The sequence below is a fragment of the Aquarana catesbeiana genome, linkage group LG07 (assembly GCF_042186555.1).
Source record: "Aquarana catesbeiana isolate 2022-GZ linkage group LG07, ASM4218655v1, whole genome shotgun sequence".
NCBI lineage: Eukaryota > Metazoa > Chordata > Amphibia > Anura > Ranidae > Aquarana > Aquarana catesbeiana.
The window spans coordinates 345,637,523-345,665,396 of NC_133330.1; the positions used below are offsets into that span (position 1 = coordinate 345,637,523).

At 46.2% G+C, this 27,874-nt stretch overlaps 1 protein-coding gene across 1 annotated transcript; it reads left to right on the top strand.

Annotated features, from left to right (window-relative positions):
• Positions 1–9,848: 9,848 nt before the first annotated feature.
• Positions 9,849–25,786, top strand: LOC141103917 (peroxiredoxin). Its single transcript, XM_073593993.1, has 5 exons — positions 9,849–9,999; positions 11,840–11,993; positions 16,637–16,756; positions 16,957–17,087; positions 25,356–25,786. Exons 1-5 carry the CDS (start codon positions 9,894–9,896, stop codon positions 25,439–25,441), a joined length of 597 nt encoding a protein of 198 aa, XP_073450094.1. The 5' UTR covers positions 9,849–9,893; the 3' UTR covers positions 25,442–25,786.
• Positions 25,787–27,874: the final 2,088 nt, after the last annotated feature.

A 27,874-nucleotide genomic window follows, 5' to 3' on the forward strand; every position in this document is an offset into this window, starting at 1 on the left:
TTATATCACTCTAACATATACCACAGTCTCTGCACCAGAGGAGCTTACACTCTAATGTCCCCTCCCCCCCACAGTCACATCAGTCTCTGCACCAGAGGAGCTTACACTCTAATGTCCCCCCCCCCCCCACAGTCACATCAGTCTCTATACAGAGGAGCTTACACTCTAATGTCCCCTCCCCACACATCGTCTCTATACAGAGGAGCTTACACTCTAATGTCCCCTCCCCCCACAGTCACATCAGTCTCTGTACAGAGGAGCTTACACTCTAATGTCCCCCCCCCCCCCCCACAGTCACATCAGTCTCTATACAGAGGAGCTTACACTCTAATGTCCCCTCCCCCCACAGTCACATCAGTCTCTATACAGAGGAGCTTACACTCTAATGTCCCTTCCCCCCACAGTCACATCAGTCTCTGTACAGAGGAGCTTACACTCTAATGTCCCCCTCCCCCCACAGGTCACATCAGTCTCTATACAGAGGAGCTTACACTCTAATGTCCCTTCCCCCACAGTCACATCAGTCTCTATACAGAGGAGCTTACACTCTAATGTCCCCTCCCCCACAGTCACATCAGTCTCTGTACAGAGGAGCTTACACTCTAATGTCCCCTCCCCCCCACAGTCACATCAGTCTCTATACAGAGGAGCTTACACTCTAATGTCCCTCCCCCCACAGTCACATCAGTCTCTGTACAGAGGAGCTTACACTCTAATGTCCCCCTCCCCCCCACAGTCACATCAGTCTCTGTACAGAGGAGCTTACACTCTAATGTCCCCCTCCCCCCACAGTCACATCAGTCTCTGTACAGAGGAGCTTACACTCTAATGTCCCCTCCCCCCACAGTCACATCAGTCTCTGTACAGAGGAGCTTACACTCTAATGTCCCCCCCCCCCCACAGTCACATCAGTCTCTGTACAGAGGAGCTTACACTCTAATGTCCCCTCCCCCCACACATCAGTCTCTATACAGAGGAGCTTACACTCTAATGTCCCCTCCCCCCCACAGTCACATCAGTCTCTGTACAGAGGAGCTTACACTCTAATGTCCCCTCCCCCCACAGTCACATCAGTCTCTATACAGAGGAGCTTACACTCTAATGTCCCTCCCCCACAGTCACATCAGTCTCTGTACAGAGGAGCTTACACTCTAATGTCCCCTCCCCCCACAGTCACATCAGTCTCTATACAGAGGAGCTTACACTCTAATGTCCCCTCCCCCCACAGTCACATCAGTCTCTGTACAGAGGAGCTTACACTCTAATGTCCCCTCCCCCCACAGTCACATCAGTCTCTGTACAGAGGAGCTTACACTCTAATGTCCCCTCCCCCACAGTCACATCAGTCTCTATACAGAGGAGCTTACACTCTAATGTCCCCTCCCCCACAGTCACATCAGTCTCTGTACAGAGGAGCTTACACTCTAATGTCCCCTCCCCCCACAGTCACATCAGTCTCTGTACAGAGGAGCTTACACTCTAATGTCCCCTCCCCCCCACAGTCACATCAGTCTCTATACAGAGGAGCTTACACTCTAATGTCCCCTCCCCCCACAGTCACATCAGTCTCTATACAGAGGAGCTTACACTCTAATGTCCCCTCCCCCCACAGTCACATCAGTCTCTATACAGAGGAGCTTACACTCTAATGTCCCCTCCCCCACAGTCACATCAGTCTCTGTACAGAGGAGCTTACACTCTAATGTCCCCTCCCCCCCACAGTCACATCAGTCTCTGTACAGAGGAGCTTACACTCTAATGTCCCCTCCCCCACAGTCACATCAGTCTCTGTACAGAGGAGCTTACACTCTAATGTCCCCTCCCCCCCACAGTCACATCAGTCTCTGTACAGAGGAGCTTACACTCTAATGTCCCCTCCCCCACAGTCACATCAGTCTCTATACAGAGGAGCTTACACTCTAATGTCCCCTCCCCCCACAGTCACATCAGTCTCTATACAGAGGAGCTTACACTCTAATGTCCCCTCCCCACAGTCACATCAGTCTCTATACAGAGGAGCTTACACTCTAATGTCCCCTCCCCCCACAGTCACATCAGTCTCTGTACAGAGGAGCTTACACTCTAATGTCCCCTCCCCCCCACAGTCACATCAGTCTCTGTACAGAGGAGCTTACACTCTAATGTCCCCTCCCCCCACAGTCACATCAGTCTCTGTACAGAGGAGCTTACACTCTAATGTCCCCTCCCCCCCACAGTCACATCAGTCTCTGTACAGAGGAGCTTACACTCTAATGTCCCCTCCCCCCACAGTCACATCAGTCTCTATACAGAGGAGCTTACACTCTAATGTCCCTCCCCCCACAGTCACATCAGTCTCTGTACAGAGGAGCTTACACTCTAATGTCCCCTCCCCCCCACAGTCACATCAGTCTCTGTACAGAGGAGCTTACACTCTAATGTCCCCTCCCCCCACAGTCACATCAGTCTCTATACAGAGGAGCTTACACTCTAATGTCCCCTCCCCCACAGTCACATCAGTCTCTATACAGAGGAGCTTACACTCTAATGTCCCCTCCCCCCACAGTCACATCAGTCTCTATACAGAGGAGCTTACACTCTAATGTCCCCTCCCCCCACAGTCACATCAGTCTCTATACAGAGGAGCTTACACTCTAATGTCCCCTCCCCCACAGTCACATCAGTCTCTATACAGAGGAGCTTACACTCTAATGTCCCCTCCCCCACAGTCACATCAGTCTCTATACAGAGGAGCTTACACTCTAATGTCCCCTCCCCCCACAGTCACACACACATGCTCAGGGTGCCGGTGGTGTATCTGCTCGCTGTCACGGCGCTCCTCTGGGGATTACAGACAATCGAGGAAAATGACGCAAATTTATGTGAATGAATAATCGCTCCAATGTAACATTCTCCGTCTGGGCGGTGGGGGGTGGGGAGAGGATTATAGTATTACGTCCGGATTGTAATTCTTTGCCTTGAAATCGGCGTCTGTCTGTAAACCCATATTGCCGAATCTTTCTCACAGGGATTTGGGTTTTGCTGCCGGTGAGTGAAAAGATCCGCCACACAGGAAATACAGCTTCCTGTGCGAGAGATGAAGAAAATACTCACCGGCCACTTTATTAGGTACAGTGCCTTGAAAAAGTATTCCATACCCCCCGAAATTCCCCACATTTTGTTACAACCAAAAACATAAATGTATTTTATTGGGATTTTATGTGATAGACCAACACAAAGTGTCACATAATTGTGAAGTGGAAGGAAAATGATAAATGATACAAATAAATATGTGAAAAGTGTGTGGGGGAGGGGTATTTGTATGGCGCCCCCCAGAGTCAATACTTTGTAGAACCCCCTTTCTCTACAAGTCTTTTTGGGGATGTCTCTACCAGCTTTGCACATCTAGAGAGGACATTTCTGCCCATTCTTCTTTGTAAAATATCTCAAGCTCTGTCAGATTGGATGGAGAGCGTCTGTGAACAGCAATTTTCAAGTCTTGATGGCACAGTGGCTGCATTTGATGGTTTTTTTTTTTTCAGAATTTTTCAGTTTGTTTGCGCCAGCCGCCACCACATCTTCCCATCAACTCTGACCAGCTTCCCTGTCCCTGCTGAAGAAAAGCATCCCCACCACATGATGCTGCCACCACCATGTTTCACGGTGGGGATGGTGTGTTCAGGGTGATGTGCAGTGTTAGTTTCCCCACACATAGCGTTTTACTTTTAGGCCATGAAGTTGAATTTTGGTCTCATGTGACCAGATCACCTTCTTCCACATGTTTGCTGTGTCCTCCACATGGCTTCTCACAACTACAAACAGGACTTCTTATGACTTTCTTTCACCAATGTCTTTCTTCTTGTCACTCTTCCATAAAGGGCAGATTTGTGGAGAACACGACTAATAGTTGTCCTGTGGACAGATTCTCCCACCTGAGCTGTGGATCTCTGCAGCTCCTCCAGAGTTACCATGGACCTCTTGGCTCTTCTCTGATGAATGCTCTCCTTGCCCGGCCGGTCAGTTTAGGTGGACGGCCATGTCTTGGTAGGTTTGCAGTTGTGCCATACTCTTTCCATTTTCCGATGATGGATTGAACAGAGCTCCGTGAGATGTTCAAAGCTTGGGAGATTTTTTTATAACCTAACCCTGCTTTATACTTCTCCACAACTTTATCCCTGACCTGTCTGGTGTGTTCCTTGGCCTTCATGATGCTGTTTGTTCACTAAGATTCTCTAACAAACCTCCTGAGGGCTTCACAGAACAGCTGTATTTATACTGAGATTAAATGACACACAGGTGGACTCTATTTACTAATTAGGTGACTTCTGAAGGCAATGGTTCCTCTAGATATTAGTTATCAGAGTAAAGGGGGCTCCATACAAATGCCCCCCCCCCCCCCCACACTTTTCACATATTTATTTGTATCATTTTCTTCCACTTCACAATTATGTGACACTTTGTGTTGGTCTATCACATAAAATCCCGGGGGGGGGGGGGGGGGGGGGGGGGGGGGGGGGGGGGGAATCAGAGAAGGACCCAATAATATAAACAGATTAAGCTCCAGCTTCATGGTACAGGGTTCTCTGTTTTTCATGTCTCCCCTGTATCCAGGGCTCTGCATTCCTCTATGGTAGGTGAGTCTTCGTGTCCCCCCCCCCCCCCGGGCCCCATGCTCTACCTTCTCACATCTTATATATTTGTATTGTCCGGGGTCAGGGCTGTTGCCCTTTGGAATCCAGGGAGGCAGTTTTGATGTATAGAGAAGACGGGAGGGACTCCGGGTTCAGGTTAATCAGTGATGTGCGAGTCGGGGGATCTGCACCCTCCGCAGAGAAGACTCGGTGCCCGCATCATCACATTTACAAATAGATTTTCATGTTGCAGCAAAATAAAAATACATTCAGCAAAAAAACCTTCCTTGACCCTTTCAATACCGCACCTCCCCCCCCTCCCCCTCCCTTCTGCCCAGGCAGTCCTCAGCGTTCAGAGCTGTCACACTTTGAATGACAATTACAAGGTCATACAACACTGTACACATGACCCTTTTTTTTTCTTTTTTTTTTTTTAACAGAACTTTTCTTTTGGTGGGATTTTTATGTTTTGCTAAATGAATGAGACTAAATTTTGAGTTTAAACTTCGGTTATAAAATAAAACTAATTTTTTTTTTTTTTTTCTCCTTCACTGTTGGGACTGCAGTGTGGATGACCCCCTGTGTAGATTGCAGTTTATCGGCTCTTCACAAGCGGTCAGCGCGAGGAAAGGAATGCTGATAACTGGCAGATCCTGTTGACGATGTGATTGGACACAGGTGGTCACATGGTAAAGAGCCGCTTTGATTGGCTCTTTTACTCCGATCTGTGATCGGCTGTGTCTGAAGAACACAGAGGGGCGCGTGGGAAGCGTGATCACAGCAGGACATCATAGACGCCCTTCCGGAAATGTGCCAACCGCGCCATAACCATCGTTCAGCTATAGCCTGGTCATGAAGAGGTTAAAGTTACTAAACGCACCAATGTACGAGATCCCTTCTATTCCTGTATGTGGATGACGGCGCTGACTTTAACCACTTGCTGACCACATAACTGTAGATGTACATCATGGTTTTTGATGTTCAATAATCAGGGTTAAGGCTGCCGATGCCAAAAACGCCGGTGTTTTTGTTAGGAAGTATTTTTGTTAGGAAGTATTTTGTTAGGAAGTATTTTTGTTAGGAAGTATTTTTGTTAGGAAGTATTTTTGTTAGGAAGTATTTTTGTTAGGAAGTATTTTTGTTAGGAAGTATTTTTGTTAGGAAGTATTTTTGTTAGGAAGTATTTTTGTTAGAAGTATTTTTGTTAGGAAGTATTTTTGTTAGGAAGTATTTTTGTTAGGAAGTATTTTTGTTAGGAAGTATTTTTGTTAGGAAGTATTTTTGTTAGGAAGTCGTCCTTTCAGATAAGTGATCCTCGGGGGCGGATTCACCACGGGACCGATTTTATAGGCAGCAGGAGAAATTTCAAGGGACGAACTGTGTGGGGTTTTTTTTTTTTTTTTTCCTTCTCTCCTGTCCTCTCCTGTCATACGATTATTATTTTTTTTTTTTTTTTACTTTATCTGAACACACATCACTTGTGAATTTTTATTCTGTCGTATGAGAATTTTCATATTTTAGTAACTTATTAGTTGTCAATGTGGAGACATGCAGATAACCTCCCCATCCTCCATCTGATCATCTCCTGTGTAGAAGGATTTCGGCATTCAGGGTCAGTTTCAGTGCTGGCCGGGATGAGCAGAAGAAGCTCTTGGGGCAAAGCTACAAAGTGAAGACCATTTTATACCTCTCAATTTCCCGTAGAAATTCCCATTTTCTGTATTCCTGTGGAATAGACAATGGGGCCCCTTGATGCGGCCTCTGCATGTATCTGCAAACTAAACCTGTTTTTTAGGCCCCTTTCACACGGGCCGATGGAATTCAGCTTTTAGCTGCAGATAGATGAAGTATCGATCGCACCTAAACTCACACAATGCTTTCCTATGGCCCCAGACACACGCCGCGTTTAGTGATCGTTTTTGTTACATGGGGTTTGTGACATTAGAGAAAATAAAGTTGACTGTCCAAGACCGATTTTAATACAGCTATCTGCACATAATCGCAGGTAATCGCAGTGTAGTAGTTCTCCTGCGGTTGGCAGCGGCAACAAGGAAAGAAAAACGGGAAGCGCATCAGAAATGGCAAGAAGGTTCCACCGCAGCTAAACGCAGCCGCATGTAAACGCCGCTGATCGCAATGTACCACTGCAAGTGATCGCTGTGCCTGGAGCCTTTTTGGGATTTAAAAAAAACACAAAACCTGCTTTTATCAGCGGCAGAACAGCCGCCCGTGTGAAGGAGGCCTTAGACCGGATCATTTGGTTGGTTGCAGGCTGGTCGGTGAGTGGAGCTGGGAATTTTCTCTGGTTTGGTTTTGCATGCGTTGCCCTTCCATGTGCGCCTTGGCTGCAAAGGCCAGTTATAAGGTGGGGGTGGGGGGGGATTTGTACCGTTATAAACCAATTCTAAATGCACCACCTGCAAAGCGGATCTGTGATTGGTGACCGTTCTGTAGTCTTCTCTTGTACATCTGATGTCGGCTCTTCTTTGGAATGTAACCAGAATACAGAATTCAATCACAACCTCTGCAATTCCGAATGATCTCCAGGGATACATTATCTTAATTTTCAATAGGGCCCCTTTCCATTGCAGGTCTCATAGCAGCTGCCTGGACTGGCTATTACTTTACATAGGTGGGTTGTACTAAGACCGGGAGGCTCCTCCTCCTTCCTGCAGACAAGTGACCATATGCCATGACTACAGGATAGGTGGCCCTTAGTATGGAGCTGGTTATAATGGTTATAAAGGCAGAAGGGGCATTCTATGCATTAAGAGTAAAAAACCTTCTGTGTGCATCGCCCCCCCCCCCCCAATACTTACCTGAGCCGCGTCTCTATCAGTGATGTTGCAGGAGAGTCTTGGACTCTCCCTCCTCATTGGCTGTGACAGCAGCAAAGCGCCATTGGCTCCCACTGCTGTCAATGAGCCACTGAGGAGAGAGGGGAATGGACAGAGCCTCGGGTGTCCCCATTGCTTGCTGTGGGGGGCACTCAACAGGAGGGAGGGGCCAGGAGCGCCGGGGAGGGACCCCAGAAGAGGAGGATCCGGGCTGCTCTGTGTAAAACCATTACAGAGGAGGGAAGTAGAACCGGTTTAAACTTTAAACTCCTAAAATGTGATGACCTTTGTGTGCTGCCCGGGGTGTCATGATCCTAGTGCAGTGATTGTCAACTTAAGCCGGCCATAGACTGTTCAAATCTCAGCCAGTTCAGCAGGTACCAGCCAAGAATGGAACTGTGTATGAGCGGGCTGAATGTACCCAAGTGGATCGATCTGCCTTGGCACAACCAGCCTGCTGGATTTTACATGCAATTATTGCAAGTAGCTGTTTTAGCTGCTAGCAACAATTCCTGTCTTGTGGGACCACAATGGCTCGGCGGGAGGGATTCCCATGTGAACGCGGTCTGTGATGGGGAATTAAGCACATTTCTTTATGCAACCTGTGGTTGCAGGTAAAATTCACTCACTCTATGGCCGGCTTTACAAGCTAAAGGGGCATCAAATGTGGCCCCTGACATCACCAAAGGGCCACACAACATTCAATATATGTAATGCGGGTCAAAGTGAGGACCGGTGCCAATCAGACGCCTTGGAATACTGGAGGTCAGGGGGAAGGAAGAGCTGGGGCCGCTCTTATTCTGCATTGTCTGCAGCACACAGGGAGACCTTCTACTCCTTGGCCGAACATTAACAGGGAGTGTCCTGAGACATGATTGGCCAGGGAGTCCTAAGACTCCCTGGCCAATCGGGGCTTCCTGATTGGCTGGGAGGAGAACTGAAGGAAGACCATAGTGAATACTAATTCACTATTGTCGCACAAGTGGGTGGGCTTGGGGAGCATAGGGCCCACCCTTTATTGAAGCCAATTAGAGCCTCAGGCTCTAATCATGTGCTTAAAAAAAAAAAAAAAAAAAAACCATTGGAATCCATGCGTCAGGCTGCATGCATGGAAGGGGGGGCGGCGCCCTGCGTTACGGGCGGCCACCGTCAGTGAGGACAGGATACATTGAGGGAGATTTACTAAAACTGGAGCACTCAGAATCTGGTGCAGCTGTTCATAGTAACCAATCGGCTTCTAACTTCAGCTTGTCCAATTAATCTTTGACAATAAAACCTGGAAGCTGATTGGTTTCTATGAACTGCACCAGTTTTAGTAAATATCCACCTTTGCTGGCTGAAGACCATTTTGAAGCTGACAAGATGTTGGATGAGGCTGGTGGAGCTCAATTCTATTCCCCTAATCAATGTTCTCTCTACAGAGTTCTGAGGGCCACACATCGTATACCAAAGGGCTGCATGTGGCCCTCAGGCTGCAGGTTGGGGACCAGGGTTCCAGAGTGCTGGTTGGGGCGGGGTAGCTGGTTTCTGAGGAGGAGCACCTACCTGATCATAGAGGTGAGAGGACAGATGGTGGGGACTTGTCATCTCCTGTGTGGAGGACATGATGGGCGGTGTGGTGCCATGTGAAGTGTTGGGTACACCGATCATACAGTCATGAGGCCGATTGTAGTGCAGGTGATGTGACCTTCCTCCAGGTAGTGCAGTGTTACTATAATAATGCTATATAGACATTGGAAGATGACTGTAATTACTGATAATTGATTACAGGATTGATCAGAATGGCGGTGATGGGGGTGTCTTCTGCTCCTCCAGATCCTTCCACAGCAAGTGATGGACCATCCATGGAACGATTCTGGTATCTCAATGCTGCTGTCCTACATTATTAGTTTGATTTTAGGCGCCTCTTGATTATGTTTAATTTATCTCTCCGTCTTCTCACTTGGGAGCCGCGTCTTCTATTTCTGTGCTGCCCGGAGTTCAGCTTCAATTTTAGACTCTCGTGGTGCAGAGTAGTAAAAATGTTGGGAACAATGCGATCTTTGTTCATAGTGTCGATCGGGTCACTTGGCTGGAGGCCGAACACTGACAGAGAAGGAGCACTTGTCTTCTGGAGCCTGCGTGTCAGTGCTGACCTCTACACATTACTGCTGCGTTGCTCTGTAGCTGATGTAAGCTTGTAGCAATTGTGCTGACAAATTTGCTACTTATAGTGTGTGTGTGTGTGTGGTTTTTTTTTTTTTTTTTTTTTTTTTTTTTTTTGTTTGTTTTTTGTTTTTTTGCAGCTTCCATACATGTGCCTTTTTAAAAAAACAAAAGAAAAAAACAAAAAAAGTTCCCTATAGTATGGTCTGTATGTTTGTGTGGCAGCAAATCGGATAACAAAAATCCTAGTTTCTGTCTCACTCTTATTTCTCCTTTTTTAATCCTTCTAGACTGACGCACCATGTCTGCTGGAAACGCACATATCGGAAAGCTCGTTCCGGACTTTACCGCCAAGGCCGTGATGCCCGATGGACAGTTCAAAGATCTTAAACTTTCAGACTACAGAGGTGGGTGAAGAAGTCGGGGAAAAATCTGCAACGGCCCCGATTTCTGAGGCAGATTATAATGGATATCTGTAAAATATTGTGTACACAATAAATTATATTTATATTTTAATTTGATATATTTAAATATTTTTTTTTCTTTGTTTACTGTTGAGAGATTGTATGTCAGATACTATTACAAAATATCCATGTTTATACTAAAATAGTATAACTTTAGTAGGCATAAGATTACAATGTTATAATCAACACATCAAATGGAGAATATTTTTTTTATTTTTATTTTTTTTTTAAATCTGTTCATCCAATAACAAACACAAAATTAAAATGTAAAAAGGAAAAGGGGTACATAAGACATATATCAGGTGTGATCAGACCAACCATCCCATAATATATTTTTATTTATAAAAAAAAAAAAAAAAAAATCAGTCTGTTATTATTTTGAAAATAAAAGACCAGATATCCCATTTTTTTTGAATTTTTAAATATCTGAGTGACCCCGCGGGGTCCGCAGTACATCTGATCCATTTTTATGGTAACAGAACAGGGGCTCTTTCCATTCTTTACTATACAGATGACTTCTATACTGTAGACTCCATTTATGATTCTATTTTGAACAAAAGATTCCTTAATGGTGATGGCTGAGAGCCGTTCACAGGAGGTCTGTTGTGCTGCACCAGAGCCGTGGTCTCCAAACCACATCCCATGAGCTGGATGTGGCTGTTTGCCTTTAAATGGCCCTCGGGGCACCGCTCCTCACATTGATGGAAGGCACTCCTGACCAACGGTGAGGCATCATTCCATTCCTCCCACGGACCCCTAGAATTGGCTCACTATTTTTCCCACTGACCCCCATGGAGGGTGGCCCCTTTTCCTTCCACTGAACCCAACGATGTGGGGGGGAGGGGAAGGAACACTATTCCTCCCTCTGTCCCCCGCTCTGCCACTGCATGCGGGTTCCCTGCACCACCATGACTTGGTCAGACAGACTGGTTTCTTCTGGGGTTTTTGCACTGGGACCAGTGTGCTGGACATCGGCCCCGGGTGGGTGACATGAGTATCCCAGGAGGCTTCGGGAAAAGGACGACATTTCAGCCTGGATGAGTTATTAAAAAGTTCAGGGCTGGGCTCTGCTGAAGAGATAGTAAAGTAGTATCTTTTTCAGATGATGGAGCTGGGAAGAGGGGGAGGGTGGGCAGCATTGTATGTAAAAATACCCAAAGAGGTTGAAGGTCTTTAAAGCAGACCACTTTTGTTTTTGGAATGGACTGCCAGTGCAAAAAATTGGAGCAGCTGAGTGTCAGAAACCATGAAATCAGACAGAGACAGAAGTACAGTTAAATCACAATTGTTTAATAATAAAAGTAAAAAGAACAAACTTAGTCAAAACATAGCCAGAGTTCATTAACCGGAACGGATAGTCAGCCAAGCCAGAAGTCAGGGATCAATGTAGTGGAACAACAAGCAGGATCTGGAGCCAGAAGGAATGTCAGCAAAGCCAGTCTTTGAACAGGATCACAGGATATGATTTCGGCCTTCGCCTTGGTCTACATCACAGAAACTATCTGGGCTGAACGAGCAGGATATCATCAACAGCTGAGTCACTGTGGAGAGAGATAGGAGCTGGCAATTAGCTGACAGCTGAGTGGCCAGCTCAGAGAAGGAAGGGCTGAGCCCAGACCTGTTACTGTGCATTATATTACTGTGCAGTGCATGCCTGTCAGGGGTGGCATGCCCCCGGTGTGCCATTGAAAATGAATACAATGCTAATGCATGTATGTTACACGCCGCACTTAAAAGTGTCCTTTTTTTTTTGTCTAACAATTTGGGTTTATTTCCTCTGCAGGAAAGTACGTTGTTTTCTTCTTCTATCCCCTGGATTTCACCTTTGTCTGCCCCACGGAGATCATCGCCTTCAGTGACAGAGCGGAGGAGTTCAAGAAGTTGAACACGGAAGTCATCGCGGCCTCGGTGGATTCTCACTTCTGCCACCTGGCCTGGTACGTCTGATCTGTATAGGAGACAATGGCGGACTGGTGATGGGAATATTCTGTGATCGGGGTGGTCGATCGTACACGGCCCAATGATGGCAAGCTGTGTGAATGGCGCATTCCTTGCATTGGATGAGCTGTCATCTGATGTGTACAATTATTTCCACATCATTTCTGATACAGAAATCTTTGCAGAATAAAGAGAACCCGTTTTAGGTCCGGCTCTGCCGTTCCAGGACGGTTCCACAACGTTAAATATGAGTAGATCAGACCGAACCACGGCAAGAAGACCAGAAACCTGAAGTGCCACATCACTGATTTATAGTCTAGATACAATTTATATTCCAATAAGGGTCAAAAGGACAATAAAATTTGGGGGTCTAACCCCCCCCCTTCATCAGGTCTTGCAATAGGAAACAATGTATCGGGAATAAATGACTGAACAGTGTTTTATTCAGTGTGATCATCTTCATCGATCTCATTGGCAGCCAATAAAATCTTGACTATTGACCAGTGATTTGGCACTTCAGTTATTTTTTAAACCAAAAAACTGTCCGTCCGCCGGGGTGTGGAAGACGTTTGTCTAATATTCAGATCACCTTCACCAACCAATACTTCACTATTGGACAGCCTTGTGTGTTGAGTGCCGTCTTCCCCAAGCGATGCTCCGCAGGCTCTTCCTCTGGTTTGTACCCTCGTGGCACTTCAAACAGACGGCCTGTGAAGTGTTCTTAACGCCTTGTCCTCACGGGTGTACTTCAGTGATCACCCATGTGGGGTCTGTATTTTCCCTGCATGGGATACACAGGTAGTCCACGTATCTGTCTGCAGGAAGTCTTATTCATGTCCATTGGGATGCAGCGGCTGTGCTCCCGCTTCTCCACATTTGACATCTGTGTAAGGTGTAGGGTCATGTCCTCCAATGCAGAAAGTGATTGGGGACCTACCCCCCCCCCCATGGATGCCAATCTGGGAGCAGCCACTGTCTCAATTGCCATGTATAGGACTGCCTGCATGCAGATACATGGGATACCTGTCCCTCCCACACAAAGTCATATTAAAGGCAATGTAACTAGTTACGGACCGCCCTCCGTAGTTGTACTGCAGCAAGTTGGCTCCCCCTGCGCGTATCGCAGTCATTGTACGTTGGGTGCGTACATGCCAATTTGTGGGGGAGCCAACCAGCAGGTCCGGCAGACCATGTGCGCCAGCCACCTGCGATCGCTCCAGAGACGGGCAGAACGGGGATCTGTCAGTGTAAATGGGGGAGGAGAGAGATCGTCTGTTCCTAGTGATTAGGAACCTCTCCCTTTTCTCCTCCCTCTCCCTTTTCTCCTCCCTCTCCCTTTTCTCCTCCCTCTCCCTTTTCTCCTCCCTCTCCCTTTTCTCCTCCCTCTCCCTTTTCTCCTCCCTCTCCCTTTTCTCCTCCCTCTCCCTTTTCTCCTCCCTCTCCCTTTTCTCCTCCCTCTCCCTTTTCTCCTCCCTCTCCCTTTTCTCCTCCCTCTCCCTTTTCTCCTCCCTCTCCCTTTTCTCCTCCCTCTCCCTTTTCTCCTCCCTCTCCCTTTTCTCCTCCCTCTCCCTTTTCTCCTCCCTTCAGCCCAGCCCCCATACAAGTTAGCGACACCTCCCCAGGAAACACACTTAACCCCTTGATCGCCCCCTAGTGTTACCACCTTCCCTGCCAGGGACCTTTTATATAGTAATCTGTGGCTATTTTTAGCTCTGATCGCTGTATAAATGTCACTAGTCTCAAAAGTGTCCGCCGCAATGCTGCAGTCCCGCTAAATATCGCTGGTCACTGCCATTACTAGTAAAAAAAAAAAAAAAAATCATAAAAATGCCATAAAGCTATCCCCTATTTTGTAGACACTATAACTTTTGAGCAAAACTTAATCAATTTACACTTATTGCAGGGTTTTTTTTTTATTTTTACCAAAAATATGTAGAATACATATTGGCCTAAACTGAAGGGGGGGGGGGGGGGGTGGAGGATGTTTATTAGAGCAAAATAAAAAAAATTATTTTTCAAAATTGTCGTTTTTTTTTTTTGTTTAGCGCAAAAAATAAAAACTGCAGAGGTGATCAAATACCATCAAAAGAGCTCTATTTGTGGGGGGAAAAGACGTGAATTTTTTGTACAGTGTCACACAACCGCGCAATTGTCAGTTAAAGCGACGCAGTGCCGTACCGCAAAAAATGGCCTGGTCGTTAAAGGGGAAAATCATCCGGTGGTTAAACAATGTTATACTTGCCTGCTCCTGTAATAGTTTTGCACAGAGCAGCCCCAATCCTCCTCTTTTTGGGTCCCCTGCCAGCCCTCCAGGCTCCTGTCAAGTGCCCCCAGAGCAAACCACTTGCTGTGGGGGAACCCAAGCAGGCTCGTTCCCGAGCTGCTGCTCCACATGTCCATTCACACACAGCCGTGGCTTGGCCCTGCCCCCTCTCTCCTCATTGGCTTGTCTGTGATTGACAGCAGCAAGAGCCAATGAGAAGGGAGATCCAAGGCTTGCGTGCACATCGCTGGATCGATATGGGGCTCGGGTAAGTATTGGGGGGGGGGGCTGCTGCACACAAGCTCTTTTTATCTTCATGCATAGAATACATGAAGGTGACAAAACCTTGAGCCTTTACAACCACTTTAAGTACGCCCGTCTAAATGAGGCCCAACAAGGAACGGGTTATTGGAGCCACCAATAGGTTAGTAATAGATCAGAATCGGGTTCTAGAGGACGCTCTCTGATGGATATACTGGGTGTCCCCATGCAATCAGAATGGCCTATAAAAGATAAGGGGGCCACACTTAAGCCCAGTAAAATGTTTTTCTTGGAACAGGTCAGAGGACATGGACAACATGTGTCAAGGACTCCACTCCTGTTTTGGTGGTTGGAAGGCCATTGATTTTTAGTGGGTTGCCTTCATGCAACTGGCACCAACCTAAGGTGACATAACATGCGTTTACACTTGTGCATTGATGCTCCGTACATCTGTAGCCGGGCCCTTAGACTTTGATCCCTTGGAATATACCAGGAATGTGTTTACCTGCAAGATCAGTCGGAAGTTTAATGATTAAGGAATTTTAGTGCCTGTGGAAGTATCTGGAAAATTTCACATAATGGAATTCCTCGCAGCCTTGTGCATGCATGGGTCAAAGTGACATTTCCTCCATCAAATTCTTCTTCCTCTGTGGATGGGGAGATGGGAAGAGATTTTATTAATCTGAAATCTGATATTAATTTCCTGGTCTTGTGATTGGGCAGAATAGTACTGGGGTGTCAACTCCATTTCATCTCGGGCTGTATCAGCAGTATGGTTGCCCTCAAAGGGCTGTTTGTGCCCTATGTACAAAGTGCAGAGATTAGGGACGTGCTGTGGATAAGGAGGTACCACCAGCCCTCCTATAAGGGGCCCAGACAGCTGGGTGAATTGGATGTGGGCAGGAAGGGTGATCGGTGGAGGTGGGCAATTGCTGGGACCAGTCTCCCCCCATGGCTCTCCCTTCTGCTACTGCAGAGAGCCATAGAGGGGATTTGTCAATTTGGGCAGGGGGGCCGTGGAACCCAGAATCCTTTGGGGAGGTTGACTTCACATTGGCTGTATGGGGCCCCCATGGTTTCTAACTGCAGCCCTGGTGCTATGTACAGAGTTCAGGAGTGCAATATCAGAGGTGGGGGACTCGAGTCACATGACTTGACTCGAGTCGGACTCGAGTCACCTGTTTGAGGGCTTGCGACTTGCTTGACAAAATTAAATAAATGACTCGACTTGACTTTGACTTGCCACTAATGACTTGCGACTTGACTTTGACTTGGGCTATTTGACTTGCAATGACTTGCAATGACTTGGCACCACCAGTGCTGTGTCTTGGCCTAGGCAAAATATGCCAAGAAAAAAGCACTAAGCAGTTTTGTTAATGTTGAAAATGAAACAAAACCTTTCCTGAAAACTGACTTTTAACTAATTTTAAGGGTGGAAATGGGGTAGATCAGTATTTTGACTTAATTTGTGACTTGACCAAAATAAATGACTTGGCTTGACTTGCTTGACTTCTAGCAGGGACTCGACTTGACTTGCTTGCTTTTCGCCACAGTAACTTGGGACTTGCTTATGACTTGAAGGTTAAGACTTGAGACTTGCTTGTGACTTGCACATGTGTGACTTACCCCCATGTCTGTGCAATATGTACAGGCTCTTAGCTCTAACAGAGTGCGGGGGTTTGGGGGTGCGTGCAGAGTGCGGGGGTTTGGGGGTGCGTGCAGAGTGCGGGGGTTTGGGGGTGCGTGCAGAGTGCGGGGGTTTGGGGGTGCGTGCAGAGTGCGGGGGTTTGGGGGTGCGTGCAGAGTGCGGGGGTTTGGGGGTGCGTGCAGAGTGTGGGGGTTTGGGGGTGCGTAGTACCTGAGGGATCTGTTAGAGCTGTGAGCCGCCCAAGGTAACGCTGTCCTTGAAAACATCAGAAGGCTTCTGTGTTTTACAAGTGACGGCGAGGAGCGGAGGGTAAGAGCCGGAGGTGCCACGTTCCAGCTGGGTGTGAGGGCCACATGACATGACCTGGGGGGCCCGATTTCTGCCTGCAGGTCTCGTGTTTGACATATGTGGAATGGTGATATTGCTGTCATCATACATCTGGTAATACTGGAATGTTTTTCCTCCCGCAGGACCAACCAATCCAGGAAGGATGGCGGTTTGGGCCCCATGAAGATCCCCCTGGTCTCGGACATGTGCCGGACAATCTCCAAAGATTTCGGTGTCCTCAATGATGAAGGAATCTCATTCCGGTAAGCGGATGTTTGTCATTGTTCAGAAAGTCCTCTGATTCTTGCTGCAGGGCAAGCGGTGCGATTTAGTTTTGGTAAATTGCGCCTCTTTAGCACGGCATGCTGGGAACTTTAGTCCTGCACCCAGAACTCTTCAGTTTGCCCAGCACTGATAATAAATGAGTTTGTAACAATGTAACCATCTGTTCTATACTCTGCAGGGGACTCTTCATCATAGATGAAAAGGGGATTCTGCGTCAGATCACCATTAATGACCTGCCTGTCGGTCGCTCTGTAGATGAAACCCTGCGGCTGGTGCAAGCTTTCCAACACACCGACAAGTATGGAGAAGGTGAGTTGTCAGATCGTTGTATCAACAGGTTGCTTCTCTACAACAGAACAGACTGCATTGGGTGTAATGAATAGTGCAGTGTGTCCTCATACATGGCTAAGCATGGGAGGGGCCACAGGGGCTGCTGCCCTGGGTGCAAAATCATACCTCCTAACATCTAGCAATCTCCCCACTGGCTGCCCGAAACACTAAACTTCATAGTAAAAGGAAGCTAGGGTCTTCCTCCATTCTAACTAGTATCATTCATATATAGTGCCTTGAAAAGGTTTTCAACCTTTAAAATGTTGTCATATTACAACCATAAATGTATTTTATTGGGATTTTATGTGATAGACCAACACAAAGTGTCACATAATTGTGAAGTGGAAGGAAAATGAGAAATGATACAAATAAATATGTGAAAAGTGTGGGGGAGGGGCATTTGTATGGCGCCCCCCGGAGTCAATACTTTGTAGAACCCCCTTTCTCTACAAGTCTTTTTGGGGATGTCTCTACCAGCTTTGCACATCTAGAGAGGACATTTCTGCCCATTCTTCTTTGTAAAATATCTCAAGCTCTGTCAGATTGGATGGAGAGCGTCTGTGAACAGCAATTTTCAAGTCTTGCCACAGATTCTCAATGTGATTTAGGTCTGGACTGTGACTGGGCCATTCTAACACATGAATATGCTTTGATCTAAACCATTCCATTGTAGCTCTGGCTGGATGTTTCGGGTCGTTGTCCTGCTGGAAGGTGAACCTCCGCCCCAGTCTCAAGTCTTTTGTAGACTCTAACAGGTTTTCTTCTAAGATTGTCCTGTATTTGTCTCCATCCATCTTCCCATCAACTCTGACCAGCTTCCCTGTCCCTGCTGAAGAAAACCATCCCCACCACATGATGCTGCCACCACCATGTTTCACGGTGGGGATGGTGTGTTCAGGGTGATGTGCAGTGTTAGTTTGCCCCACACATAGCGATTTGCTTTAAGGCCAAAAAGTTGAATTTTGGTCTCCTCTGACCAGAGCACCTTCTTCCACATGTTTGCTGTGTCCTCCACATGGCTTCTCACAAACTACAAACAGGACTTCTTATGACTTTCTTTCACCAATGTCTTTCTTCTTGTCACTCTTCCATAAAGGGCAGATTTGTGGAGAACACGACTTATGCCCCGTACACACGGTCGGATTTTCCGACGGAAAACGTGTGATAGGACGTTGTTGTCGGAAATTCCGACCGTGTGTGGGCTCCATCACACATTTTCCATCGGATTTTCCGACACACAAAGTTGGAGAGCAGGCTATAAAATTTTCCGACAACAAAATCCATTGTCGGAAATTCCGATCGTGTGTACACAAATCCGACGGACAAAGTGCCACGCATGCTCAGAATAAATAAAGAGATGAAAGCTATTGGCCACTGCCCCGTTTATAGTCCCGACGTACGTGTTTTATGTCACCGCGTTTAGAACGATCGGATTTTCCGACAACTTTGTGTGACCGTGTGTATGCAAGACAAGTTTGAGCCAACATCCATCAGAAAAAATCCTAGGATTTTGTTGTCGGAATGTCCAATCAATGTCCGACCGTGTGTACGGGGCATAATAGTCCAGTGGACAGATTCTCCCACCTGAGCTGTGGATCTCTGCAGCTCCTCCAGAGTTACCATGGACCTCTTGGCTCTTCTCTGATGAATGCTCTCCTTGCCCGGCCGGTCAGTTTAGGTGGACGGCCATGTCTTGGTAGGTTTGCAGTTGTACCATACTCTTTCCATTTTCCGATGATGGATTGAACAGAGCTCCGTGAGATGGTCAAATCTTGGGAGATTTATTTATAACCTAACCCTGCTTTATACTTCTCCACAACTTTATCCCTGACCTGTCTGGTGTGTTCCTTGGCCTTCATGATGCTGTTTGTTCACTAAGGTTAGGGGGCTTCACAGAACAGCTGTATTTATACTGAGAATAAATGACACACAGGTGGACTCTATTTACTAATTAGGTGACTTCTGAAGGTAATTGGTTCCACTAGATTTTAGTTACACACTTTTCACATATTTATTTGTATCATTTATCATTTTCCTTCCACTTCACAATTATGTGACACTTTGTGTTGGTCTATCACATAAAATGCCAATAAAATTAAAATTTTTGGTTGTAACGTGACAATGTGGAAAATTTCAAAGGGTATGAATAGCTCCACCCCAAGTGTTGGAGTGTTTGTGGGTATTTCCTTTATTGGCTAAACATTCCAGGTGCACCAAAATGGAAGGTAGAAATCCTGTCCCTCCCCCGTAGGTATGTTTGGAAGCGGTGGTCTTCTACACACCTCCTGCTAAGTTGGAGCTCTTCAAGCAGCACAGGAAGTGAAGGAGGCTCCTTCTTTGCAGCAGGCTGGCAAGTGACGGGTTTCTCTATCCAGGCTGTGGCTGCTTTGTAAAGAAAATGAAGTGGAAGCCTTTGCACACAGTAGTTTTGATGGCACTTGGAATGTGTTTAGCTGATTAAAGTGATTTGGGCTTCACCAACACTGGTTTTCTGTAAAAGAACCTGCAGGGTGACTTTCAGCCCTGACTGATGAGCGGGTAGGGCTCTTGGGACGGTTCCTGCTGGCAGCCATGACGGTGGAATGGGCGCAGTGCCAGCACCTGGTTGGGTGTGTGTTGCAGGTTTACGCAGTAAAAGCTGCACAGACCTGCCATGAATCGCTGAGATGCTGCAATACCGAATCTCCATAATCTCTCTGATTTTTCCAGATAGCCCTGTGTGTGGCACAGCGCCCACAAAAACACAAGAGAGCCAATCTAAGGCGGTAACGGTGACCTCCGTTCAGAGGGTGACTTTAAGATTTATTTATCAATGAACCAATCCACTCCGAGCAATATGGAGTCTCTTCTGCCCAATCCAAAATCTCCTTCCTCCAGCCACTGCCCGCTCTACAAGGGGCACTTTATTGTCACCGGTTGTGTTCATGAGGATAAACCAGACGGGTGACGGATCCTCTCTGTAGCCTTATAGTGTGCATCTTCACCGACAAAAATGTTACGTTGTAGCTTAATAGTCTTTATACGCTGTGGGGTTCTTTTCATTATCACCTGGGCAGGGGCGTTGCTAGGTCTATAAAAGATCTGGGGCTAGAGCCCATAGCAGTGTAGTAAAGAAAGTCATACGCTTGGGGGGGCATACACATGTATATACAGTAATGTGTGTGTATATACAGTAATATGTGTGTGTGTGTGTGTGTGTGTGTGTGTATCTATCCTATCTATCTCTCTCCCCAGAGAGCCTCCCCTCCCCTTGGTGACCCCTGCAGAGACTCTGGGCTATGGGCCCCAGATTGGGGGCTATAGCCCCAAAAGCCACCCCCTAGCGACGCCACTGCACCTGGGGATCCTGCCAGTAACATCCTGCCTGTCCTAGAGTATTGCAGCTATGGAGGAGCTGGATTGCCTCCCTGGAACAGGACTACAGGAACCCTCCTCATCTTGTTAACATAAGATGGAGGTGTTCTGCAGTCCAGAGATCTGGCAACAATGTAACTTCCTGTGTGCTGACTTCCAGCCAGAAAGCTTGTTGGCTAACAAAACGGGGGCGTATTTTCTGTTTTTTGCTTCTTTGTAGGCTTGTGTGTGTGTGTGTGTGTGTGTGTGTGTGTGTGTGTGTGTGTGTGTGTGTGTGTGGTTTTTTTTTTTTTTTTTTGTCGACCCCCCCCTTTTCTTCCCTTTCTTTGTCCATATTTGGGAAGGAAAGTTCTAGGCGATTACAAGTCCCATAATACATAAAGACTCTCGGCAGCCTCAAGCATGACTCCCAGAGCCATGATGGTACTTGTAGTTTAGCAACAGCTGGCGGGTTGAAGCGGCGGCTTCCATCCTTGCCGAATTTTTTAAATGCTTAAAAAAAAACGAGAGGAGCCACAACATGGAGTGGTGGGGGGGGATGCACCGTGGTGGGGGGGGATGCACCGTGGTGGGGGGGGGATGCACCGTGGTGGGGGGGGATGCACCGTGGTGGGGGGGATGCAGCGTGGTGGGTGGTGACTCCCAGATCTCATAGATGTGTGGGAGCAGGCTGGAATCTTTGTAGAGAATTGTATCCATTGGAGTCTGTACTGTGTACAAAGTATCCATGGAAAATGTGGCCCATCAGGCTCCGCCTACATTTCAGCACAGACTGGCCCTTTAAGATTCAAACGCCTTACATGGATGGTGTATAGATCATCACCTTCTATTAGATAACAAACTGTGAATGGCCCAATAAAACGAGGTTCAAATATGTAATCATTAACAACGGAGAACTTTATTGGCACAATGTGGAGATCACACACTGGCAGAGTCTGGAGGTCAGAGATGAAGAAACAATGTAACGGTCAATAAATACTCTTCAGGTGGAAGAAATGTGTTTGTCTAATCAAAAAAAAATAATCATGAATGACATCAAAGTTTAGATATCCGGGCTATAAAATCTACCAGTATAGAATGTCTGATATTTTGCTGCACCCTGAAATGGAGAAAATTGCCCGAGGTGGGTGCCAGTCGAGGGTCCTTGTCTGAATTCTGAGGTCCTACTCATTGGCACCCAATCTGAACCCCTAAATCTAGGGATCTGAAGTGGAGGTAAATGTAGGGGGCGCTCTTACCTTTTTTTTTCTGCATGACAGATCTGCCTTTTCATTTAAATTGGAATGAATTTGCCGTGTCATTTGGCTTTTTACAGCACCAATTCCAAAAAGTGTGTAAAATCTATGTATAAAGAGAGCGATTTGCAAATCTCAAACCCGGATTTTATTCACAATAGAAAATAGAAAGCAATATCAAATGTTTAAACTGAGAAAGTGGAAAATCAGGTCATTGTGCAATTGATGGCAGCGACATGTCTCAAAAGTTGGGGTGGGGCCATGTTTAGTACGGTGTAGCCCCCCCTCTTTTTACAAACGCTTTGTAAATGTCAAGTGAGGAGACAAGTTGCTGGAGTTTTTTGGCAGAGAAATGTTGTCCCATTCCTGCCTGATATAGTATTCCAACTGCTCATCATTCCTGGGTCTTTGTCGTATTTTTCATTTCAAGATGCACCAAAAATTTTCAGTTGGTGAAAGGTCTGGACTGCAGGCCGACCAGTAAAGCCTCTGGACTCCTCTACTAGGAAGCCATGCTGGTGTCATAGATGCAGTATGCAGTTCATCATTGTCCTGATGAAATATGGAAGGCCTTCCCTGAAAGATCTCATCTGGATTGGAGGATATGCTGCTCTAACACCCGGAGAGCTCTTTCAGCATTGATGGTGCATTTTGCAGATGTGCAAGCTGCCCAACTACCCCCCCCCCCCACCACCACCACCACCACCACCATACCATCAGATGCTGGCTTTTAAACTGAGCTCTGATAAGTTGGAAGGTCCCCCTCCTCTTTAGTCCAGAGGATGCGGCACTCATGGTTGCCAAAAAATGTCAAATTTCGGATTGGTCTGACCACAGAATAATTTTCCACTTTGCGACAGACCATTTTATAATGAGCTTTGGCCCAGAAAAGACTTTCTGGATCATGTTCAGATATGGCTTCTTCCCATGATGGAGCTTTACTTTGTATATTCAGATGGCACGGTGAGCTGTGTTCAGACTGTGATTTGTGGAAGTATTTTTGAGCCCATGCAGTGATCTTGTCTGCTGTCTGAGGTCCCGATGATCACCGCTATCCAATCTTGCGTTTCGGCCTTGTCCCTTTACACAGATTTCCCCAGATTCTCAATCTTTTGATATGTACTGTGCAGCAGCGTGTGTGCGGCTGTCGATCCAGTGTGGGACACTGGCGTGAAATGTTTGCACAGGAGCACTTTAGTGATCAGTTTATGAATTGAGTGCACAGCTGCTGTATTTACTTTTGATAACACACTAGCGCGGATTTTTTTTCCGATGTAGTTTTGATATGTACTGTAGATGATAGATTTAAAGTCTTTGCAATTTACATTGAGTAACATTCTGAAATTATTGGACAATTTTTAGATGCAGCACCTCACAGATCAGTGAATCTCGGCCTATCTTTACTTCTGAGACACTGACTCTCTAAGATGCTCTTTCTTGTTAGTGCAACTTAATTTGCTAGCTTCTTGATGCTCTTACTTGTTAGTACAACTTAAAGCGGAGTTCCCCTTAAAAAGAGTCAGCAGCTACAAATGCTGCAGCTGCTGACTTTTAATAATCGGACACTTACCTGTCCCAGGGTCCAGCGATGCCGGGGAATGAAGCCCCGCTCGTCTCCCCCTCCGCTCGGCGCTGCCGGCATTTTAACTGTGGGCGCCCGGCTGTGGCTTCTGCGCATGCGCGCGCGCTGCGCCATGACTAACCGCGCAATCATCTGGGACCTGTCACGTGTCCCAGATTGACAGAGGGAGGGGAAAGGTGACGTCAGGAGTCCAGGTGCTGAAGGAGGCAGACTACGAGGGAGCCCCTAGCAACAGGCATTTAGAGGCGAGTTTTAAGCACATTAAATTTTTTTTTTTTTTTTTTTTGGGGTGGAACTCTTGCCAGGTTTTTGTTACTGCCATCAATTTCACAATCTCCTGATATATTTAAAATTAATTTTTTCCTAAATCTGTCCAGTTTCTCAGTTTTTAAAAAAAAAATTTTTGATATGTTTTCTATTGTGAATAAAATCTGTGTTTTATGATATTATTTGCCAATTGTTGCATATTGAATTTTACACTGTGCCCTGACTTTTTTGGTATTGGGGTAGAATATTAATTTTTTTTTTTTTTGTCCATGGATGTATGAGGGCCCGTGTTCTATGCAAATTCTGGATGGACCCTCTGCACACGGCTGTACACCCTTTCCAGCAAACTTTGCAATTAAAGAATGGGATATTTAGTATATATTACAATACATGTTTAAGCCGACCAACTGCGTCCAAACTAATCCCTCTTCTGGCCAGTCCTACACTGCCTTGCCACTGCAAATGCTAAGGTGAACACCATGCCAACATGGGGCACAGAGACCCCAACATGGGGCACAGAGAACCCAACATGGGGCACAGAGACCCCAACATGGGGCACAGAGAACCCAACATGGGGGGAGAGCTACAAAGTTCAGATCTGGTCACTGACCTGCATTACAACAGATATACCTGTGATCAAATCCCAATAGCTTGTACATGTATCTAAATTATCGGGTGCTAAAGGGGTGTGACCACATTTTTGATACTACGAATTCTGGATGGACCCCGTGTTAAAATGTGGTCACACCCCTTTAGCACCTGATGGCTCAAATACATGTATGTAAGTAAATTACCGTATTTATCGGCGTATAACACGCACTTTTTTCCCCTTAAAATCAGGGGAAAGTCGCAGGTGCGTGTTATACGCCGATCCCCACTGATCCCGAGCTGTCACATTTTCAAAATCGCGGACCGCGATTTGAAAATGGCGCCGCCGGAGCCGAAGTACACAGAGCCGGTCCTCGGCTCTTTCCGGCGGCTCTTGTTTACTTTCGGCTCCACTCGTAGTCCCGAGCGGAGCTATCCGAACCTACTCGGATAGCTCCGCTCGGGACTACGAGTGGAGCCGAAAGTAAACGAGAGCCGCCGTAAAGAGCCGAGGACCGGCTCTGTGTACTTCGGCGCCATTTTCAAATCGCGGACCGCGATTTTGAAGCCCTGGAAGCAGGGACCGGGGATCCCAGGCTGCACTGGGGCAAGGTTGCAATGATGGGCATTTAAATGTAAGTTTTTTTTTTTTTTTTTTTTCCTTAAAATTCCCTCCTAAATTGGGGTGCGTGTTATACGCCGATAAATACGGTATATAATAGGGCACTTCTAGAGATACAGTACATACCTGTGTGGTACCTACCTACATCCTGCTGCTGGTGTCCCTGAAAATCCTTCACCTGTACGAAACTTTGTATCAACCAATAACTTGTTTTAATACAAACTTATGGCACTTGGAAATTTGCACAAAAGCTTTGAAATGTTGTGTTCTTAAAAAAAAAAAAAAAAAAAAAAAATTTCCTATAATTTTAATGCTAATTTTCTGCAGTAATTTTAAGATTTTTGGTTAAGTTGGCCAAAAGTATACAATTTTTTTTTTTTTTTAGGTTTACCAAAAACCATATAATGTGATCCTAAAACACTTTTTCAATTCGTATGCAATCAGGCAGGCTTTTGCATTACACAGTTGAAGTAAATCTAAAGGAAATTGAATAAGAAAATTGTATAATGTATGGCCAGCTTTAGCCTCTGAATAGTTTAAATGCCTAAAATGGAACTGTATATAATTTATTAAAAAATTTTCCCCCCTCGCTATTCCAGTCTGCCCGGCAGGATGGAAGCCCGGAAGTGACACCATCAAACCCGACGTCAAGCAAAGCAAAGAATTCTTCTCCAAACAAAAGTAATGTCAGAAAGTGCTGCCCCTCGTAGCTGGGCCGGCGCCCCCCCCCCCCTCGCTGTATAGGAAGTGCTGCCCCCCCATAGCTGGGCCTGGCCACCTTGTTTGTATAGAAAATAATAAAGTATTTTTAGTAGAACGTGTTACAGAAGATCTCAGCAGTGTAGATGGGATGGAGAGGTGTCTGTGCTGTAACATTCCCTATTTTTGTCTTTTATGATTTTGTATATTTTTGTAAAAGCCGATGAAATTTCAATGTGAGATCAGAATCTCCAATGTAAAATGTCAGCAAGAAAATTGTTGCATTCTTGAACTCGCGAACGGTGTACAATAAAGATCTCTCCACTGGGTAGTTTTTTGTTGTGGTGTTTTTTATATATATATCTATCTTGTTGCCCCACTTTTATTCAAGGTAAAAAAAAAGTGGTTGCCCTTACTTGAAAATGCAAAAGAGAAAGTCCTTAATCTCTTACAGGTGGCACTATAGACAAATGACAGCTACAGCGCAGTCGTCCAGTTCTGGGAGGGTGTTTATTGACCCCCCCCCCCCTCCCCGGTGTGCCCCTGGACACAGCTGATCATAGATCGGTGTAAAGGGCCAATCGCAGTGGTCATTTACCATGTGATCAGCTGTGTCCAATCATCCATGTCAACAAATGTCAGTTATCAATTTCCTTTCCTCAGCGCTGTCAGTGTGAGGAGAGCTGATAACTGGCGATCCGGTGCCAGCACACATTTACACTGATTCAGTGCAGACTCATCCGTGCCAATCAATGAATAAGAAAATTATTTGCAACATTTTATAACCAAAACAAATGGGGGGGCGGGGTGTTGGCTTTCTTTTTTTTTTTGTTTTTTTCTTTTTTGTTTTATAAACCCCCCCCCACAGTGATTCAATACCACCAAAAGAAAGCTCTATTTGTGTGAAATATGAGTACAGTGTTGCATGACTGTGCAATTGTCATTCAAAGTGTGACGGCGCTGAAAATTGTCCTGGGCAGGGGTGGGGGGTGGGGGGGAGTGCCCGGTAGGCAAGTGGTTAGTGTTACTAAGGTCAAACCTTATTTTATATATACACAAACCTGTAATACTCGCCTGCTCTAATGTTTTTGCAGTGGCCCCGATCTGACTCTTGGGTCCCTCGCCAGCTTGCACACCCTCCTAGGTCCTCTTCTTCGTGTATCCCATAGAAAGCTGTGTGCTATGGAAGCACAGTGTGTGCTCGCTCCCGAGCTGTGTATGGACCCGCGCTCCATAGACTTACACAGTGGGCTCTTGCTCTGCCCCCCACTTTACTGCATCTGACAGCAGCAGGAGCCAATGGCTTGAGTCCCTGTGTGAAGAGGAATAGATGCAGCCGGGCACAGCGCTGGATCTATTCTCCCCTCTACCTTTCTTTCCTCCCCCTTTTCCTGTGTGGACAGAAGTGGAAAACTTTTTTTTTTCTTTTTTTTTTTTTTTTCTCCCCTTTAATGGAAGGAATGAATTATTACTCCTTTCCACCCACTGTACACAAATGCGTAATCTTTGTGCCGGGAGTGCACCGCAACGAGACCGGGCTCTCGCCAACAGTTGGGACCCGGGATTCATGATTCTGGGTCACCTGATTGCTGTGATGGCCTCTGATTGGAGATCAGTCACTGTGAAGCCCGCCCCTGTGTACTGCCTCTTCCGAATGGGGCGGAATATACGTTGTATCCTTGTACACATTATATAATTATATCTTCCTTTCCTTGCAGGAGATAAAGCTGTCAAAAAAGGAGAAAAAGAAATAAAAATAAATAAAAAAAAAAAAAAGACCAGATCAAGGATTGGCAGGGTTAGGGTCAAAGGTCATAGCATATTTTGGGTAGAATAATAACATTTTGCTGACTGCACTGTAGAAGATTTGCTTCTAAACAAATGCAGCCCCCACATCCAATGATTGGTAAGCTGCAATATGACAATTTTTGGTGTTGGGTTTAATACCGCTTTAACTATTGGCAGCTGCCCCCATGTATGGTATAAATGGCGGGATGATGGACAATTACCCATCACAAAAGTGGGCACTTAGAATGGCATCCAACAACTGTTAAAAATTTTTTTTTTTTGTAGAACAGCTGTAAAACCTCCAACGCGTTTCAGCCGTCAGGCCATGACTAAGGTCTGATGGCTGAAACACGTTTGGCTTTTTTGTAATTAAAATTTTTATTGTTTTACAGAAAAACATAACAGCAATAGTAATAAAAGCCATATAATCAAACCGTAAGCTACTGATTGACATGCTGGTTATTCATTAAGGGATAACAAAGTGAGCAACTCATGTTTACTATACATTAACAATTCGTAGTAGCTAGAAATGTACTTCTGCACTGAGGTACTTTTGGAGCCCTGCCCCCCTCTGGACACAACTAAAGGGATCACTGTGTCCAGCGAGGTGCTGAGGCCCCGTCCCCCCCGT